Source organism: Sebastes fasciatus, chromosome 2 (assembly GCF_043250625.1).
Source record: "Sebastes fasciatus isolate fSebFas1 chromosome 2, fSebFas1.pri, whole genome shotgun sequence".
NCBI classification, from domain to species: Eukaryota; Metazoa; Chordata; class Actinopteri; order Perciformes; family Sebastidae; genus Sebastes; species Sebastes fasciatus.
Window position 1 is genome coordinate 19223021 of NC_133796.1, and position 18716 is coordinate 19241736.

General features: G+C 39.7%; 1 protein-coding gene across 1 annotated transcript in view; it reads right to left on the reverse strand.

Moving 5' to 3' along the window:
• The window catches only part of tspan15 (tetraspanin 15), a 43519-nt gene extending 29336 nt beyond the window's left edge, over positions 1–14183 (reverse strand). Inside the window, exons 1-3 of the mRNA XM_074613197.1 lie at positions 13945–14183; positions 3235–3420; positions 503–577 (exon numbers count right to left, since the gene is read on the reverse strand). Coding sequence (XP_074469298.1) covers positions 503–577; positions 3235–3420; positions 13945–14034 — 351 coding nt within the window. The 5' untranslated portion in view covers positions 14035–14183. The remainder of the gene's footprint in view (positions 1–502; positions 578–3234; positions 3421–13944) is intronic.
• Between the last annotated feature and the right edge of the window lie 4533 nt (positions 14184–18716).

An 18716-nucleotide genomic window follows, 5' to 3' on the forward strand; every position in this document is an offset into this window, starting at 1 on the left:
TCAGCTGCTTGGCAGTAATGTTAGCTGACCAGACGAAGGTCTCTCCATGAACATGATTTAGATCTGATCCTAGTGTTGGCTTTTCCTGCCTAAGTGCAGGCTGAAGCAGCGGGGCTCTGCAGCGTGTCTCCCTGCTCTCTCCGCCCGCAGCCGGAGAGCAGAGGAGACACCGGCACCCGGTCGGTAACGAGAAGACAACGTAAATCTCTGTAGAGCTCCGTCACTTCACAAGACACGGAAAACCTCTGTTGGTCTGGAGGAGCTGCAGCATTTATTTCTGCACAAACGTCCCCTGTGCATTCACTAGATATTCTCAGAGCTACTAACTCTTCTGCAGTGTGGAGTGAGCGCGCGTTCACGTCTAGATTTATTTTGATAATGATAATCAGTATGTCAGTGTCAGTTTACTGCTGCATAAAGCTCTGGTTGTTATCCTGCTTCCACACTACCTGCTGTGTGTTTCTAAATGTCAGGTTATAGATCGACACCTTGGGCGACTCACCTGGTTGCGGAACGCCAGCGCCAATATTCCTCCCAGCAGCTCCAGGATCAGACACACAGCCAGGGTGTACATGAACTGTTAACAAACAGGAAATAGAAAGGAAGAGTCATTACACACTTCAAATCTTAATATATATCCTTATCTTTTTGGAGCTACAGTTATCAACAAACTTAGACAGAATGAAATCAGGCTTTTCACCAATATGTCTCTGAACAGTTTGGATGCATACCAAGTCTTTTCTGCATCCGGCAACAACTGTAGTTGTTTAGTCCTACATTTGTAGTACTGTCTGTCTTCATTTATTCACCCCCTTTTCTTTGCACCCCTGCATTTGTCATTAGCATAAAAAGGAAAGCATAATGCCGCCATGCCCCGAGTAAACTGCTGTTTAACATGAAATGATTCTTGACAGCAAAAACTATTCTATACCTGCACATAACTGTAGAGACAAATTCATATGATGGCGCAAACTTTTACCCGTGTCCCGTCTACCGTATAAACATTAAAATGCACCAGATGATATTATGAAGAAAGTTATTCCAAGACAGGCGATTATTATGTCTAATGTAAAAGTCATGTAAATGAGATGATTGATAGCATTAAAAAAAGGAGAAAAGACGGACTGATGCTCAAGCATCTCAGTAGAGAACTGTCATAATCATACCCATTTGGCTCATAATCATGGATCACGGTCGCATGACCACATCAGCACCTCCTCACTCCTTTTTTTGAGTAAAAAGTCTAATGACCCAACAAATTAGTTCTGTGACTTCAATAACTATGAATAAAATGTTGACTTTACAGTTTAAAAGGTTTTCATCTGACAAAAACTATATGAGGCACTTTAATGCTTCATGCATTGTCAGTTGTAACATGATTTCCATGTAAATGAGATGAAGATAAAACCATTTAAAAAAAGAGGACAAACTGCCAAATTTGGCTCTAGTTTTATTATGTTCACTACTTTTACAAATGACTTCCAGAAAAAAACACAAATGTAAAGACAAAACATGAAAAAGTTCATGATGCGTTGTTATTCAACAGACTGCACTAATTCAGCTGCAGCAGGCGCTGATAATGAAAAGTTTAGCAGCAACAATGATGATGATGAAGGGTTCAGTGGCTCTCCTCATTTGGATGCAAATTTAAAGCAGTTTCATGCAGTTGTGCTTACCAACACTTTTTTATATTTATAGCAGCTGATGATAAACATATAATACTGAAATTATGATTTGAGAATTTTGGTCACAAAATTCAAACCACCCACTTTTATTCACAGATTAAACACAAATATTGTCCCTCATAAATATTATTGTGAGCTGTAGTTCACTCATGAACCCGTTTTATTAACAGCAACAAGCAGAGTATCACTTTACACTCACACGAGGAGGAAACTGTCTCTGATAGGGCACACTCATGGTCTAAAACCTCTGCTATAATAAATGCATGTGAAACTATGGGAGCATATCAGAATACACTGTAGAACCCACTCAAACACAATGTCACTAACATCGCAGGAAGACGCGTCACCATGAGACTTTAGGTAACCAGGGGTCCACCTACAACATGGTCACTTACATGATATGCAGGTGAAACATCTCATGCCCAGTCAAGTGATTTCTCACCCTCCATCTTCAACCTCTAATATACTGTTTCATTATAAGTGTTGCCAGGAAACAGCTTATCATTTTCTATCAGGTACTGCTGTTAGCCAACAAGACAAAAGGAAATTAACCCATTTAGTATATTTGAGTTTGCAGCATTGAAGTGGTCCATAGGAATCTGTTCACAGTGGGCTACCTCCGGGTCTGAGAAGTGAAGCCAATGTATAAGTGCCTTAAACTTGCATTATTTCTAATAGCTAGCAGGGGGCGACTCCTCTGGCTGCAAAAAGAAGTCAGATTGTATAGAAGTCTATGAGAAAATCTCAATCGCTAGTTTCAAGTCTTCTTCAATACAGCATGATGTTCATTTAGTAAATAATGGTCCCATTTAGAGTCAAATAGACCATAAAGCAGGGGATGCTTTAGTGCGTGGCTACCTTGTGATTGACAGGTCGCTACCACGGAGTTGTCCGGTCTGGGAGTTGTCCGTGTTTTCGTCTTAAAACGTTACCCTTTCACAGTATGTTTTCAGTTCATGAAAGTTAATTATAACATTTTTGGTTGCCTAAAAATGTCTTATTCAGCGTTCGGATGTACTTAACTCCACCTTCTCGTGTCACTGACGGTTGCAAATAACCAAGATGGCAACGGCCAAAAACCAAGATGGCACAAACCAATGGGTGACGTCACGGTGACTGCGTCCACTTCTTATATACAGTCTGTGGTTCTTCATCTGCACATTATCAGCCTTTTCCCATTTACAACACTTTCACACCTTGTTTTATATAGTGAAGCAACTATAACTAGTCTGAAGAACTGGCCATTAATACCAATTCACACCAGACAAGCACTGTGTTATACTGCAGCTATAGGTTTATGTTTTTTACAGATTTTATATTGTTTCAAACAGAGCTTTATTGGAACAAAAAATATTATAAATATTAACATAACTAATGCTGCTTTGTAAATTAGAAAATGAACACAGTGAAAGCACACATTTGCCTTAAAGTATGTCATTATAAAAAAACAAAGAATAGAGAACATTTACAGACAACTCCCAAGTATCCTGGAAGCCACTTTGTTTGTTAAAAAAAAGATAAATTACTTTGCTCACAGCACAACACTCACCACTTTCAGTAGGGTTAGATTATCCCTCAGTGAACCCAAGACTCCAATGAGTGAAACAATGAACATGATGATTCCCAGAAGGATCAGGATTATAGCCGGGGCCAAAAACACTCCCTCCAGTGTCTTGTAGCGTTGTCGCTCCACCTCAGCATAGATGCCAATGGCCAGGATGAAGCCGCCTATTAACTGGAAACACAACGGGGAGCAGTTAGGATTAGTCATCAGCTTGAACGTGATGGGAAACAAGCAGGTGTCCGAATTCATACAATTTCACACTCAGCAGACAGAAGCCAAAACTTAATGATTTCTTCACTTTGGTCCAGACTGAAATATCTCAACAATTATTAGATGGTGTGAATGATTAGAACTTTTCCCCAACTTTTAGTTTGGTTACTTTGCCACGGAATTAAACGGCCGCAGCTTGCTGAGCTCGGGAGCAGCCCCCGCAGCTTTTCATAGACATTACATTACACATTACAAGCATTCGTCTAAGTACATGACAGACACACACACACACACCCTCATTGCATTTTTGTCTCCAACATAATTTGATAATCAATTCAAGTCTGATTGTAGAATTGTTCAATGCTGTGAAGCAGATAATTGTCTAGACTGTGTATATACACACTTCTAACACTACGTCTTTGTGATTCTTTCTCTTTCAATCCTTCAGTTTTAGGTTTTCTGTATCCATAGATTTTTTAAACAGAATTATCTTGAACATCAAAACACTATATCAGTCTTCAATAACAACAGGTAGAAACGGTCTTTCTGTCTTCTCTTCTGTGCTCAAATGGCATCACAATTTCTTTTCAACAAAACTAGAAAGAACAATTTCGACGTTCTGAGAAAAGTACATTAATACTGTAATACTGTACAGTAAAATCGCCCCTATAATGATGGTGTCGTGGCTGTTCTGGTGTTCAAACAGCAGTGTAGCCTTCACTGATCTGTCTAATTTGGTTTTGTGCTACAGAAATAAAAGTAGTCTCAACAAGTATGGTATAGCTGCTAATGGATGCTAATTGCAGGCTTTCTTCTCAGTGCAGCCACAAGTGACTGAACATTAAGGTCTCTGTTTGATAAGCGTACTGGTTGGTTTTAATTAGCCTGGGTTGCATGGTGAGATATTCAGTATGAGTTTGCAGCTAAAGACCTGAAGAAAAACCTCTAAGCCGCAGCCGAGCAGCTACATACTGCTCCCGACTAACTGGAGGATACATCACATCAATACTCATTTACATAGAAATTTAAATTGTTAATCCGATCCTTTCTCAAAAGGTCAGTTTAATTAGATTGTAATAAACCCTTTCATTTAAGGACCACCATCTGGCAGATGTAATAATTGTTTCACACTGACGTTGTTAACACTGACAAGACAGATTGAGACAGAAGCTCGATTCTTCAGTCAAAAATAATTTGCTAACTATCCAGTCCAGTGTTTTGTGCCGCCGTTGCCCATCTTCATTAACATACATCAAAGCTGCATCTGCAATCCGCATTACATTAACATCTGGAAGCAGATAATTATGTAATCAGCAACAGCAACTGTCACTGCCTACCGGGGACGTTATGAGAGTGAAGAAAAGCTTTAAGGGTCAGTTCACCCAAATTACAGTCCTAATATTATCTAGCCATGCAGAGTTTTGGTTGCGTCTGAAATATCTGTTGGTGAGTGAATTTTAATTTGTGGTGCTCACAGTATTGTAAACAATGTCACACCTAGTCCGTATTTTTTGTATGCATTTTTTAAATCCTTCATCCGATAAAGGTTATGCACAGAAACCTTGCAGACTGAGACAGGTGCGTTTTATTATTCTATTTTTTGTGAAAATTTGCATTATAAGACAAATCTGATATAATTACGTGGGTGCAATGGGTAGCGCTTGTCCAAAACAGGGCTAATGAATGAATGACATTTGCCTATAGAGCACAATCACTGTCTACTCTTTCGTACAGCCTGTTTTGCCTGATTCTAAGCTGTTCTGCAATCACCTGCCACAATCTATCTTTAAATTCTGCATCTCTGAATTGTTTTATTTCTTAGTAAAGTGCTTTGTGCAGGGAGCACAGATTGTTTATCATGCCGTTTTGGATGATGACGTTTGCACAGACGGTGGCTTTGAGTGGTTAAACAACCCTCTTTTCCTTTTGACAGATGCGTATAAAAATGCAGAAAATCAAACCTGTTCCGAAAACGGACTAAAGTTGAGTAAGAGTCGATCATTTCAGACGAAAATTATGGACTTGGTGTGCAGAGGCCTTTACTCAGGATAATCCAAACACCTCGCTGTGAACCACACTCAATAGGATTACTTTTTACTTAAGACAGAATAGCAAGTTTGGATGATAACTGATCACTGATGAAACAGTCCGTCCATCTGCAACACAGCAGTTAACAGTGGCATGCAGTCTGCTAAAATGCAAGGACAAACTGTAAACTTTCTGTTAAGTACTATGTAAAGCACATTATCAACAGGCCGTGCACTCATACGCTCAAGTCTCATGATGCTTCATGGTTGCGGATGACTGTATTTCTACTCTTGATCTTAAAGGAGTTGTGAGGGCCGAAATGTTAACAAAAAAATTTAAAATTATGTTGAAGCAGGATGTTTGCAACAGCTTTTTTTTCTCCCTTTTAATGTATGCGTAGAAAATAAAAACGACATGAGAGCAAAGTTAAATGACCAAGTGTGTCCCTATAATGACTTGAGCTCTGGGCAAATCTAAAATTAAAAAGGCCACTTACAGATTCAATTACATGGCACATGAACAAATGTAGGACTGTAATGTGATCAGGCAGCTGAAGCAGTAACTGGCCAAACACCGATGACCCATTTATAGTACTGTAAATTATTATTATTTTTTTTATCCTTTAGGGAGGGTCAAGAGAGTCGGAAATTTACAACATCCACCTTTCATGTACAATCACACAAGTATACAGTCACCTGGAAGCTGCTAAACACAACACAGTTTATTAGAAACTTGGGTTTTATTTTCGTTCTGGCCATAATTTGTAATGGTTATGATTGATAACACGGTATGCATGAAAGTAACTGCTGGGCTCAAATAGGACCAAAGGAGCGACACAGACATGAGTGTTCAGATAGGTTGTAAACAAGCTGACAGTTTTGCAGCCGTTTGATTATCTAAACCACTTTATTTGTAGGTCAAACTGGGTACCTCAGCATGATGTTCATTTAGTAAATGATGGACCCATTTAGAGTCTAATAGACCACAAAGCAGGGGATGCTTTAGGGCGTTGCTACCTTGTGATGACAGGTCGCTACCACAGCGGTGTCCGGGCTGGGTGTTGTCAATGTTTTTGTCTTACAACTTTAACCCTTTCACAGTGTCTTTTCAGGTCCTGAAAGTTAATTATAACATTTTTGGTCGCCTGAAAACATCAGCGTTCGGTTGTACTTAGGTCCACCCTCTCATGCCACAGCCGGTTGCAAATTACCAAGATAGAGACGGCCAAAATGACGAACTCGAGGCTTCAAAATGGCAGTCCACCCGCAAATGGGTAACGTCACGGTGTATACGTCCACTTTTTTTATACAGTCTATCATTAACACTCCACACCAGCAGTCATTCAAAACAATTAAAAAAATTCAGTCTCCATTTTTTGATTGAAGCAAAGATGACTTCCAACACACGCACGCACTTCAGTAAAAAATGGAGACTGAATTTTTTTAATAAGTGGACGTATACACCGTGAAGTCACCCATTGGCGAGAAAGATGTTAGCTGTCGCAGACCGTTAGATCACAGCATGTTGCTACTGCAAACACCTCATTCTTTGACACGTTTGTTGCTAATGACTGTCTGCCTCCCCACGATTGATCTTCACAGCTTTTCCAAATTAAGACAGGCATGTCAGTGAAGAAGAGGAGAGGAGGAAGGAAGGAAGGAGGATGGAAAGAAAAGGAGTGTTTTTACATTAGTAGTCATCTGTGAGATCTGAAGATCCAAGTGCTGTTTATAATCCACCATAATGTCTTTCCCTTAAATGTCCCTGCTTGCTGTCTGTTATGGTATCTTGCTGCCGGCTGGTCGCATGCCCACCCTGAACTTCAATTCAGCCAAGAGGAGAGGGCGCACTTAGAGCCATAAACAGAGCCCCTTTCTAAATGTCTTTGTAAAGATGATCATGAGTGAGCTGCAGATGACTTAGTGATAATATCAGGGCATTAAGCCAAGGTTAAGTTGTATTATATAACCCATTACACTCTACTAAAACAATTTCACAGTGCTATTAGTGTGCTTGACTAACTGCATACATGGCATTGCTGAAACTCAGATAAAATCAACCAGGCTACAAGCTGCAGACAAAGGATTGAATGCACTTATACAAGGACTCACTGTAGGACTGTGACTTTGTCCTCAGAGCATCAGTGGTAAAATAGAATAATTGATATAATACTAGAAGATAGTAATCAACTAAATATGCATTGAAATGGTAGACTGGAAATACAGTATGTATCATGATTTCTTCTTTAAATTACAAAAAAATATGGCTTCATAAATAAATTCACAAATTGGTTTTGAGAAAGGCTTGTTTTGTTTTTTCCTGTCATGTCACATCTCTCAATTCAGTTGTCGGCTGCTTTACAATTTCACGCAAACTAATTTGAACAAGAATCATCAATGATTTAAAGATACCCAAGTTTAATTCAAACATGTGTAGCCAATGTGCATCATTAACAATGAAAGTCGAGCTGACAGACAAATAACCGTAGCTCATTGACTGTAACTTTTGTATTTTGTTTCCGACGACATGTGGAAGGATGCGAGGGAGGCTCTGAACACTGAGGATAGTGAATGACCAATCAGAGCTCATGTTACTTCTAAGTGGGTTTGTTGGCAATTATCAAATTTGAATGTGGCAAATCAAATACTTTCACATTATATAATGGGAACAGCAGTAGAAGCAGTAGAAAAATAGCATATGAGGTGAAATGCTGGGTCTTTAACAGTTGTATAGATTATGATCAGGAGTTAATCACATGCACATAGATATTTTTTAATAAAAGTGGCCTCATTATGTGTGTGGAGAATCCTGCAAAACGGCGATGTACGTCCCTGTGTGACTGGTGGCGGCTGCGCAGCCATCGGCCACTAATGGAGCCCAATTCCACCGATGACGATTTTGTTTGTACAAGTTTCTAAAAACGTCCCATCGGCATCAATTAATCAGCCAAACCAATTAATCAGTCAACCTCTACATTTAACGCCAGTAAAGGTTGCTGGTATGTCAAGGACTGAATATGTAGTGATTGCCTCACACAACAACAACTGTTGTTTAGTTAGTAAGGCACAAAGTCCCAAATTGACCCAGAGCACAGTGTAATTACAACTGCTGATGAGTGGTCAAAAGTCAAAGACCAGCGTTACACTGTGTGCATGTGTTTTAGTGTGTATCAGTATGAGCCACTGTCAAATGAAGTGTGCTCAACTCCCACTGGGTAAATAAAGGTTAAGAAAAGCAGATAACCTCCTACAGCAGACTGAAGTGAAATCAACCCACAGGAAGTTGCTGAGATCACAGATGTGTCTTCAAAACACAGAAACTCCAGTTGCTTCTGCATTAACATAACATAACATAACATAACATAACATAACATAACATAACATAACATAACATAACATGACATAACAACATCCGAGAATGAAAGTAAAACATGACCTTTGAAATAATCATCTTACAATTACTTCCTCATACTTTGCTTTTTTAGTAGTTTGTCTACTGTAACACGCTCGATCACACAGTACAAAGCTGGATTAGATTAAGTCATTGTCCTTGTGTGACTGAAATTTTCCACTGTGAGCAGGAAATAACTCCTGTACATTGTTCCCACAACATATGCTATTTTGCTTGGCTGTTTGCAGCGTCAGCAGCTGATTTCCAGCACATGGGCATCCTGTCCTGTGTATGAGAAACAGGTCATTTAATTAAAACAAGGAGGAATAAATAAAAATCTAAACGCAAGAAAGTAAGAGCCAATAATACTTGTACAGTTTCCTTTTTAGGTAGATTAAAAGATTAGTGGATTTTGAGAAAGCAAAGGTCTGAGGTTGAAAACATGCCACTGAAACGTTAATGGGCGACACAAACCTCCCAATAAATCACTACCAGAGAACTTGACCACTGCTGCCCATAACGCTGCCAGCATTTGTTGTTTCCACCTATAATAACAAGAACTGTGGGAACATCATGCAGTCAATTAAAAATATGTTTTAATTACTTCCTCACACCTGTTTAATGAAACATTATGGCAGACAACTGTTGGTGCTGATTTGAATAAAACACCATTTAATGCTGTATGTGTGAACATTTGCTACCGTCAACGTTTCCTGGAGGATGCGTCAATATGATCCAAACTGCTCTTTATTCTTGACTGTATCACGCTGAGATAAACCACATTCCTCAGAGACAGCGTGTGGAGAGAATGTCTCTTTAACATGACTGAATCAACAAGCTGTAGGAGCAAAGTAAATATAACTTGTTAATCTGTTTCACCTCTCCTATCAAGGCAGCATTCATTCTCCATAATAAACCCATTACGGACTCGCTCTGCCTCACCATCCCACTCTTTCTCCCCATGAATAAATGTTTCAGAAATGTCTCACAGAGGAAACAAATACGTGATTTTTCTTTCTACGGTAAGTGTTGTGTTAATCAGTCATCTGTCCTCACAAATGTGCCATGTTGTCTATGAGAGGGAGCAGCTGCGGGGTTTGGCTGTGTCGCACGAAAACCTTTATTCTTTAAAAAAACGGACATAATGTGAGCCATCAGAGGAGCTTGTTTCAGTTATAACAAGACATTTGTTGAAATAGGTGTCATCACCAGAAATTATACGTCTTTAAGTTAGTGCCTTTAAAAAATAAACTGATACAAGTAAATTATAATTATTAACGCATTTCACCCTTGTTTGGACAAATTGCAGCATTTTAGAACATAATAAAGCACTAAACCACAAAGATGTGTAACTGTTAGGCTGCAAAGGGTCTCTAACAATCAAATGTAGACCCTCTAAAGGTATTGATATGAAGATATTGGTATCATATGAAACTAGAAAACCTAAGGAATGGACCATGTCTAATAGCTTTTGGCGAGGAAAAACTGGCATGGCCACTTTCAAACGGTTTCCTTGACCTCAAGATATGTGAATGAAAATGGGTTCTATGGGTACCCACGAGTCTCCCCTTTACAGACATGCCCACTTTATGATAATCACATGAAGTTTGGGGCAAAGTCATAGTCAAGTCAGCACACTGACACACTGACAGCTGTTGTTGCCTGTTGGGCTGCAGTTTAACATGTTATGGTTTGAGCATATTTTTTATGCTAGATGCAGTACCTGTGAGGGTTTCTGGACAATATTTGTCATTATTTTGTTTTGTGAATTGATTTCCATTTGCATAAAGCAAGTATATTTGCTCACTCCCATGTTGATAAGAGTATTATAGAAACACAGCCGAGGCTTGTCTTCTTTTCGGTTTGTGCATCAAATTGAACAACAACTATCTAACATTTTGGCTAGTGCTTTAAAAGCTGAGCTGTTGTTGGTGGTTGTGGTTTATCCCTCCAGGTGGGCGTTCCCATAATAATAATAATAATAAAAAATGTGGCTTTTATAGCGCTTTTCAGGAACTCAAAGACGCTTAACAATATAAACGGGAAGCGGTGGGAGACAAACAGCAGACAAACGACACACAGGCGCACACTCATACACACACACACACAGACAAATGGGTAATGGTGGGGGATTAGGAGTAGGCGGAGGAGAAGAGATGGGTGTTGAGGCGGGACTGAAATAGTGAGAGGGATTCAGAGTCTCTGATGTCTTGTGGGAGGGACTTCCAGAGCCTGGGAGCTGCCGTGGAGAATGCTCTCCAGCTCTCCAGCCCACAGGGCCGTGACGTCCCGTGAAAACAATGAATACATCAGACCGGCAATACATCATCCAGATTTGGCTCGCATGACCACGCCCCCTTTTGGGGGAAAACAATCCTGTGTCCCTCATAGGCGGTTACAGCGTAAACAGAAGAACATGTTTCCAAAGTTCTACTTTAAACAAACCGGTAATAGTAATGACACTATGCTGAAGAGTTGCTGTGTAGTTGGTTTCACCAACAGCAAATCCAAAAACGTTGATCTCTGATTTTGTTCCCCTGCCGTGTCCTAAAAAATATATAATAGTGGGACTTTATGGATCCAAGCTATAGACCAGACCAGCATCGCATCATCGCCGACGCTGCGCTCCCGTTTGGGGAAAAAGAAACTCGCTGTCACAAGAGAGAAAATGACGTAAAGCTGTTGTGTAGTAGATTAACAGAGGCTTTCACATTGAGATTTGAGGCACATACGATACATGAATATTCACTGTCAGTGTTGTAAATCACTAAATGATGCCGGTGACAGTGACTTGCATGGCTAGCTAACATTAGCTTGAGTGTGAGGTTGCTGCAGTAATAGAGTCAATACATTAACGTCATAGCAGCATCAGACCTTCGTCTCCAACTACATCTCAGCCTATAGATCAAACAGATGTCTCAACGTGTTGTTGGTTATTTACAGACAACACATAGCCTAATATGATTCAATCAAATATGTATAGAAGTCTGGAAAAGCAATATCCGGCCACTGTGTGGGACGGGAGAAGACTGAAGGGACGATCAACCTTCATCTAGTAAAGTGGCAGTAGTCAGTATATTTTTGGCATCATTGGGCAAAAATTCTATAATAACCTTTCAGCATATTGTAATTCAAGTGTTCTGAGAGAAAACTAGACTTCTGCACCTCCTCATGGCTCTGTTTTCGAGCTAACGGCTGTTAGCCGCCGAGCTAACGCGCTCTGCTTGTGTAAACATAGCGGCGGTGGATGAGAGACGGCGGACAGAGCAGATTGAAAAGTTGCTTTGCTTCATGTTTAACCGTTTCATCGTGTTTATGCTTGTTGAACAGGTGTAATAACGTATCTTGGCTTTACACAAGTTTTATTGCACTTACAGCAACGAGCGTAGCGTCAACTCGTCTCTCCACCGCGGCCTCTCTGATCAGCTGTTCCGTGAATGCGCTGTGTGTGTGTTGATGTGTGTGGAGCTCCGACACAGAAGCTTGCAATTGGTTCAATTTCCGCGAGGGCAGACCAGATTTTACTGCACATGTGTTGAACACCAAGAGGCTGCAGCTTCAGCCCCGGAGCCGGTATGTACGTAGTACCTATTACGCCGTGATATCGCGATTCAGTTTTTCATCTCGACGATGCATATCGTCACGTTTTTATATCACGATATTTCGTGCCACGATATTTCGTCACACCCCTACCAATCACAGGTCATTTCATTGAGAGAGCGTTCCTATTGGCTGTGCTCCGGTCATGTGACTGGAACTTGGCGTTCCTTCAACAGATCCGTTGCGGCGTCACAAACTTTCTCATTTTACTGCTAAACCGCACACTACAAGATGATTCTGAAGACATTTGAGGCGAGAAATAGGCATTAACGTAACATAATATTGATTCATATTTGATCAGCGCTGCCTAGTTTGACCGTTTGATCGGAGTTCGCGAGTGATTAACAGCCGGCTCTCATAGACGGCAGCTGGACAGCGGACCTCAGATCAGCTCTTACTGCTTGTTTTCCTCCGGTATGTGAAATCTTGCAGATGCTGTTAGGAGCACTGGAGGACACCAGAGGACACAGAGGAACATGATTTTTATCAGGTTACCTGTTTCATGTACTACTGTCACGATATAGCGACCGTTTTATCAAAATAACTTTTTTTAATCATATTTGCTCCAATCTCGCCTACTTCAGCTTTAAGGTATCGTAAACACTCAGGTTGAGGCAAGGTCGCAAAATAATTATTGGACATGGACATGACTGACAAACAATCGTTTGTATATCAGAGATGAATGCGTACGAACTTTGTCAAAATTACAGTTCTGTTTTCTATCCCCTAAAAGGGGGCGCGGCATTGACTTTTTCGGTATGAAGTCTGATGTGTTAATGTTCTATCTCTTTAAAAAATAAAAGCGAACCAGAAAAAAAATAAGTTGAAAACTTCCCTGAATATGAAAACGTGATGCTATACCATGCAGTTATGTTGCTTGGTAAGATATCTGAACAATAGACCTGCAATTACTGGACCAACCCTGTCATTTAGAGCAATTTAATGCTTTTTCACTTCTCTTACATAATGTACTGAAATCTTTTGTTGCTGATCTGTCATCTTGTGGCCCACACACACATGACTCATGTCTGACCACAGCAGGACACGACCATAAAAATATATAGCCTATACTGTTCCTCTTTCTTTTTCTCTTTATCTGCTCTCTGTTGTGTTTACCCAGTAACGTTATGATTCAGGTGAGAGCAGGGTAAAGGTGCACAGAGGAAGGTGTGGCCACATAGCAGACAGACAAAGTGTCAAAGGTATGAGAGCCTGCAGAATCCCATTATACTCCACAGGTAACAACACACCTGTCGCTTCTAAAACTACACATCAAAACTGAACACTACAATCTGAAAACACAGGATGAAATGTCAGAAATGTTCTTGCAATGATCTATTCATACTTCTTTCTATGGAGCATTACAGCACACACACACACACCCTGTCTGTCTGTCTGTCTGTCTGCCTCCTCGAGCCTGGGTATATCTGTTAAAACACACTTTAGCACGCGGTTCTGGTTACTCACCCACCAGATGATGCCATACGCGAACAGGAGGAACTTGAGGAAGATGTAGGAGTAGCGGTGACAGTATCGGGTCTCGTCGTGTCGGGACATCGTGTCAGACTTCAGACTTCAGACTGAGGACAGTTTGACTACAGCGGCTCTCTCTGTGAGCTGTTGACACACTAACACACTTCCTGGTTGTCATCGTCACCACACCTGGGAGCGCACGCTGCTGGTGTGATGGATGGGTGGGGCGTTCACGGGCTGTGGGAAATTGATGATTACAGACAGAGAGGGAGTTTTACCATCTAGACATACCAGTATAAACTAGGGGTTTGCAACCAGCCCCTCTCCAGTGGCTCCCAGTGGATTTTTAAAAAAATTAGAGGAAATTAATAACAGTTTTTTTGTTTGAATTTTCATTTTTATTTATCATTGTTGTAGGTTTATGGTACGACTATTGGTACGAGTATTAGGGCCACATTGAGGGGAAAAAAGTTGTAATATTACGAGCATAAAGTCGTAGTATTATGAGAATAAAGTCATAATATTATAAAGTAGTAATTTTACGTGTTATTTTCTTTTTTCTCGTAAAGTTCTGATTTTATTCTCGTAACATTACGACTTTTTTTCTCGTAAAGTTATGACTTTATTCTCGTAAAATTATGACTTTCTTCTTGTAACATTACTTTTTTTCTCGTAAAGTTATGACTTTATTCTCGTTATATTACGACTTTTTTTCTCGTAAAGTTATGACTTTATTCTCGTAATATTACGACTTTTTTTCTTGTAAAGTTATGACTTTCTTTTCGTAAAATTATGAATTTCTTCTCGTAACATTACGACTTTTTTTCTCGTAAAGTTATGACTTTATTCTCGTTATATTACGACTTTTTTTCTCGTAAAGTTATGATTTTATTCTCGTAATATTACGACTTTTTTCTCGTAAAGTTATGATTTTATTTTCGTAATATTACGACTTTTTTTCTTGTAAAGTTATGACTTTCTTTTCGTAAAATTATGACTTTCTTCTCGTAACATTCCGACTTTTTTTCTCGTAAAGTTATGACTTTATTCTCGTAACATTACGACTTTTTTTCTTGTAAAGTTATGACTTTATTCTCGAAATCAGAGCTGTCCTGGGATCTGCTGTCTAGCTGCTGTCTATGAGAGCCGGCTGTCAATCACTCACGAACTCCGACCAAACGGTCAAACTAGGCAGCGCTGATCAAATATTAATCAATATTCTTTTACTGTAATGCCTATTTCTCTCCACAAATGTCTTCAGAAACATCTTGTAGTGTACTGTTTAGCTGTAAAATGAGAAAGTTTGTGACCCGGCAGCCACGTTGAGACCTCTTTGGGAACACCAAGTTCTGGTCACATGACCGGAGCACAGCCAATAGGAACGCTCTCTCTAAATGAAGTGGCCTGTGATTGGTCAAAGTCTCCCGTCACTGGCTAGATGTTCTAAAGCCTGTAAACAGAGCCATGAGGTGCAGAAGTCTAGTTATCTCTCAGAACACTTTTATTACAATATGCTGAAAGGTTATTATGGAATTTTCGCGCAGTGATGCCAAACATATACTGCCTACTGACACTTATATCGATTAGCTAACAATAACGACCGTTAGCTAGCAAGCTCCTGTCTGATGTTACAGAAGCAAACGTTTTGTAAAGATGTAGCTAACATGAACTTGAACAGTTGATAATGTGAAAAATGCTTAAAGGAAAATGTGATATGATAGTACTATTTTTTAATAATTACCTAATAATTGATTGAATCCCACCATATTGAAGGACAGACCGGTGATCCATGAACCGGAAGCAGTGACGTTAACGTATTTAAACAGTTTTTCACCCAAATCTTTGGGAAAAGAAAAGAAAAGAAAATCGTAGATCATACAATTTTGAATATAAAACGACTCATTGAAACCGGTTGAGAAATGTAGAAGTTATAGTGCTTCTTAGCCAGAGAAACGACAGCTCCCCCGTTCACTTGTATAGGGTTACAGACCAGCCTTGCAAGGTCCAATATGGCGCTCACGTTGACGTGCGAACCAGGAGTCAATGTGACGTCTATGTATATAAGTCTATGAGTTTACCCCGTTAAAACTTTTATAGGCTATGTTCATTGAGTTTTTCGAATGATTGATTGGTTGGATGATCGCTGAACAACATTGATCTGAATGCCTCAGGGGCATATCCAGGAATTACAGGCTCATTGCACTTTCTCCTCTTTTCCTTTATTAAAAAAAAATAAAAGTCTCATTAAGATTCGGTTATAAGTCTCTTTTTGAAAGATTTGGCCAATAAGACGGCATAAAAACAGTACAGCAACATAATGTAACACTGACTTTCCCTCCTCTACAGCTAGGTTACATGTGGATTCAGGAATTTGTCAAAAAGTGATAAATGATAAGCATGCTTTATTTATTTAAAAAGTTTAAAAAGAAAGTTTGTCTTGTGGTTATAAATGTGTATTTGTCTTTATACAAACAAAATACCAACTGACTTGTGTTGCCAATGAATATATATGTGAGATGCTGATACATTAATTTTAAAATGCATGGGCCTCAGATTAAGTGTGTAATCGTGGCAGACACATGAAAGGCATACACAATTTTATCTCTGCTTTATTAAGCAAGGTCTTTATAGCTTTCCTTGGTCTAATATAGCAACTAAGCAGCACATTATGGATTACACAGTAACAAACGTGTAACTTTGCCCCCTAGTGGTGAAGTACAGCAGAGAGACCATACAGGGTGTCAGGACTGGATCACCTCCAGGACACTGCCCTTGAATCCTTGAGAGAACTTGCCAAAATCTGGACTTTGGAGCCTCTGAAGTAGATCTTCTGAGTTTACTACCACTGCTTTTGTTTGAGGTCTCAATGCAGCGCCAACTTTGTTAAGCATCATTGATCACCACACACAGCTTAGAAACATAAAGCTGATCATCTTTAACTGTTAAATCAATTAAAGACTTCAAAATCACACATGCAAACTAACTTTTATTGTCTACACATCCCCATAAAAATGTATTTTTGAGAAGATTTTCAATGATAGGACTGCCCTTAAGCTAAAAGTGTGAACCACTTAATGAGTATACAGCTGTGGACCACATGGCCAACCATCGCCCTTAGTGTTTGCAGTGCGTCCAGCCTCATTGGCACTAGTCGACCCGTATCAGCAGCCATTCAGCCGATAAAGTGTGTTATAAGTGGGAGCTGTCTGAGAGGCTGATTAGTTTGGTTATTCCTTATTTCGTATTTCCTTTTTCACCTCCACCTTTCCTTGTCTTCATCCACAAGTAAAAGAGCTTTGCCTGATGAAACCAGCGCAAAGTAAAGCAATCTAGATCAGTTTCAGGTTTTATCAGAGATATTCTTAATTTGTATTCATGAGAATATCACAATACAGTTTAATCAGATTGAATTTGGCACAAACATGTCTGCTTTTGTTTGTCTTTCAGTGATGTTTTTCTGCACAAGGAACACAGACGGCTGACTATAGTATGTGCAAAAATGTTCATGCATGTCAGTGGTAAGATGTTTGAAATGTGCTCAGGTGCAACATTTAACAGAAGATGTGAGGAAGTGTTAGTCGATGCAGCTGTCTGTCTTTGTTTGTGCTAGTTCAGGGTAGACAGGATGTGTTTCAGTCCGTCCTCATTGGTGTTAGTACCTGGACAGTCACCACTCAGGCTTAGATTCACTCAGGAGACCACACATGTTATGTACACTTACACCAGCTTGGTAGAAACTGTTCATTCCCCTGCCTGTACCCTTCAACGTGCCCTTCGCCAGGCCCTGCTGGCCAATAAGGACTTGTGGTATGTGAAACTACACACATGCAGTGCGTACTGTACACACACGACAGAGAAAAGACAGAAGTCAGCAGGCTCTACCTCTATCTGCTCTTTGAACAGATAGAGTATTTCCCCTGAGAGGGAGGGAGAGTCACACAGAGCAGGAGAGAGCAGAGACACAAATGTGAGGACAATAACGGACAACAAAGGGGTACTTACTGTCGGTGAGAATAAAAGCAACAATGAGCAAGAAAATATATAATAGTAACTTACTGTTATTACTTTTCTCGTGCATTGTGTTACTTTTATTCTCACCTCTCACCTATCTGTCTTAGTAGAAGCCATTACACATTGAAAGCACAAAGCTAGCTACAACCTGCATCGTAGAGAAACACAATTAAAGTTACTGCAATGACCACACATCAGTACTTTGCAGAAATGTGAACATTGTAAAAGTACAGCAAGTATGAGTGTCCTTAGTGCAGCACCTTATGGTGATAAGCGGCCGAGTTTGAAAAAGTACATATTTACACTGTATATCTCTTTTTAAACACACGTGCATTGATGCAGTGCATGTGTTTGAAGAAATACCAGAACAATGGCAAGACTTTGACCAAGTTCCCTGTGTGTATTATGCCCTTTTGCATGCACTCAAATCATAATACTTTCATTTATTTTCCCATTATTTTTAAAAAACAGCAACACATAAACACTGACTCATACAATCTTTGTGGAGACATTTCAGTGTTTTGTCATGTTTCAGATGCCACAGCTCTAACTAGAAGGTGGAATGTAAGTACTATTTTGAGGTACTTGTACTTTACTTGATTATTTCCATTGTCTGCTACTTTATACTTCTACTTCACTACATTTCAGAGGGAAATAATGTACTTTTTACTCCATTACATTTATTTTTACTACTTACCTTGCAGATTCAGATAAGTTATGATGTATTCAAATAATTGTTTATTGATATTGGGAGG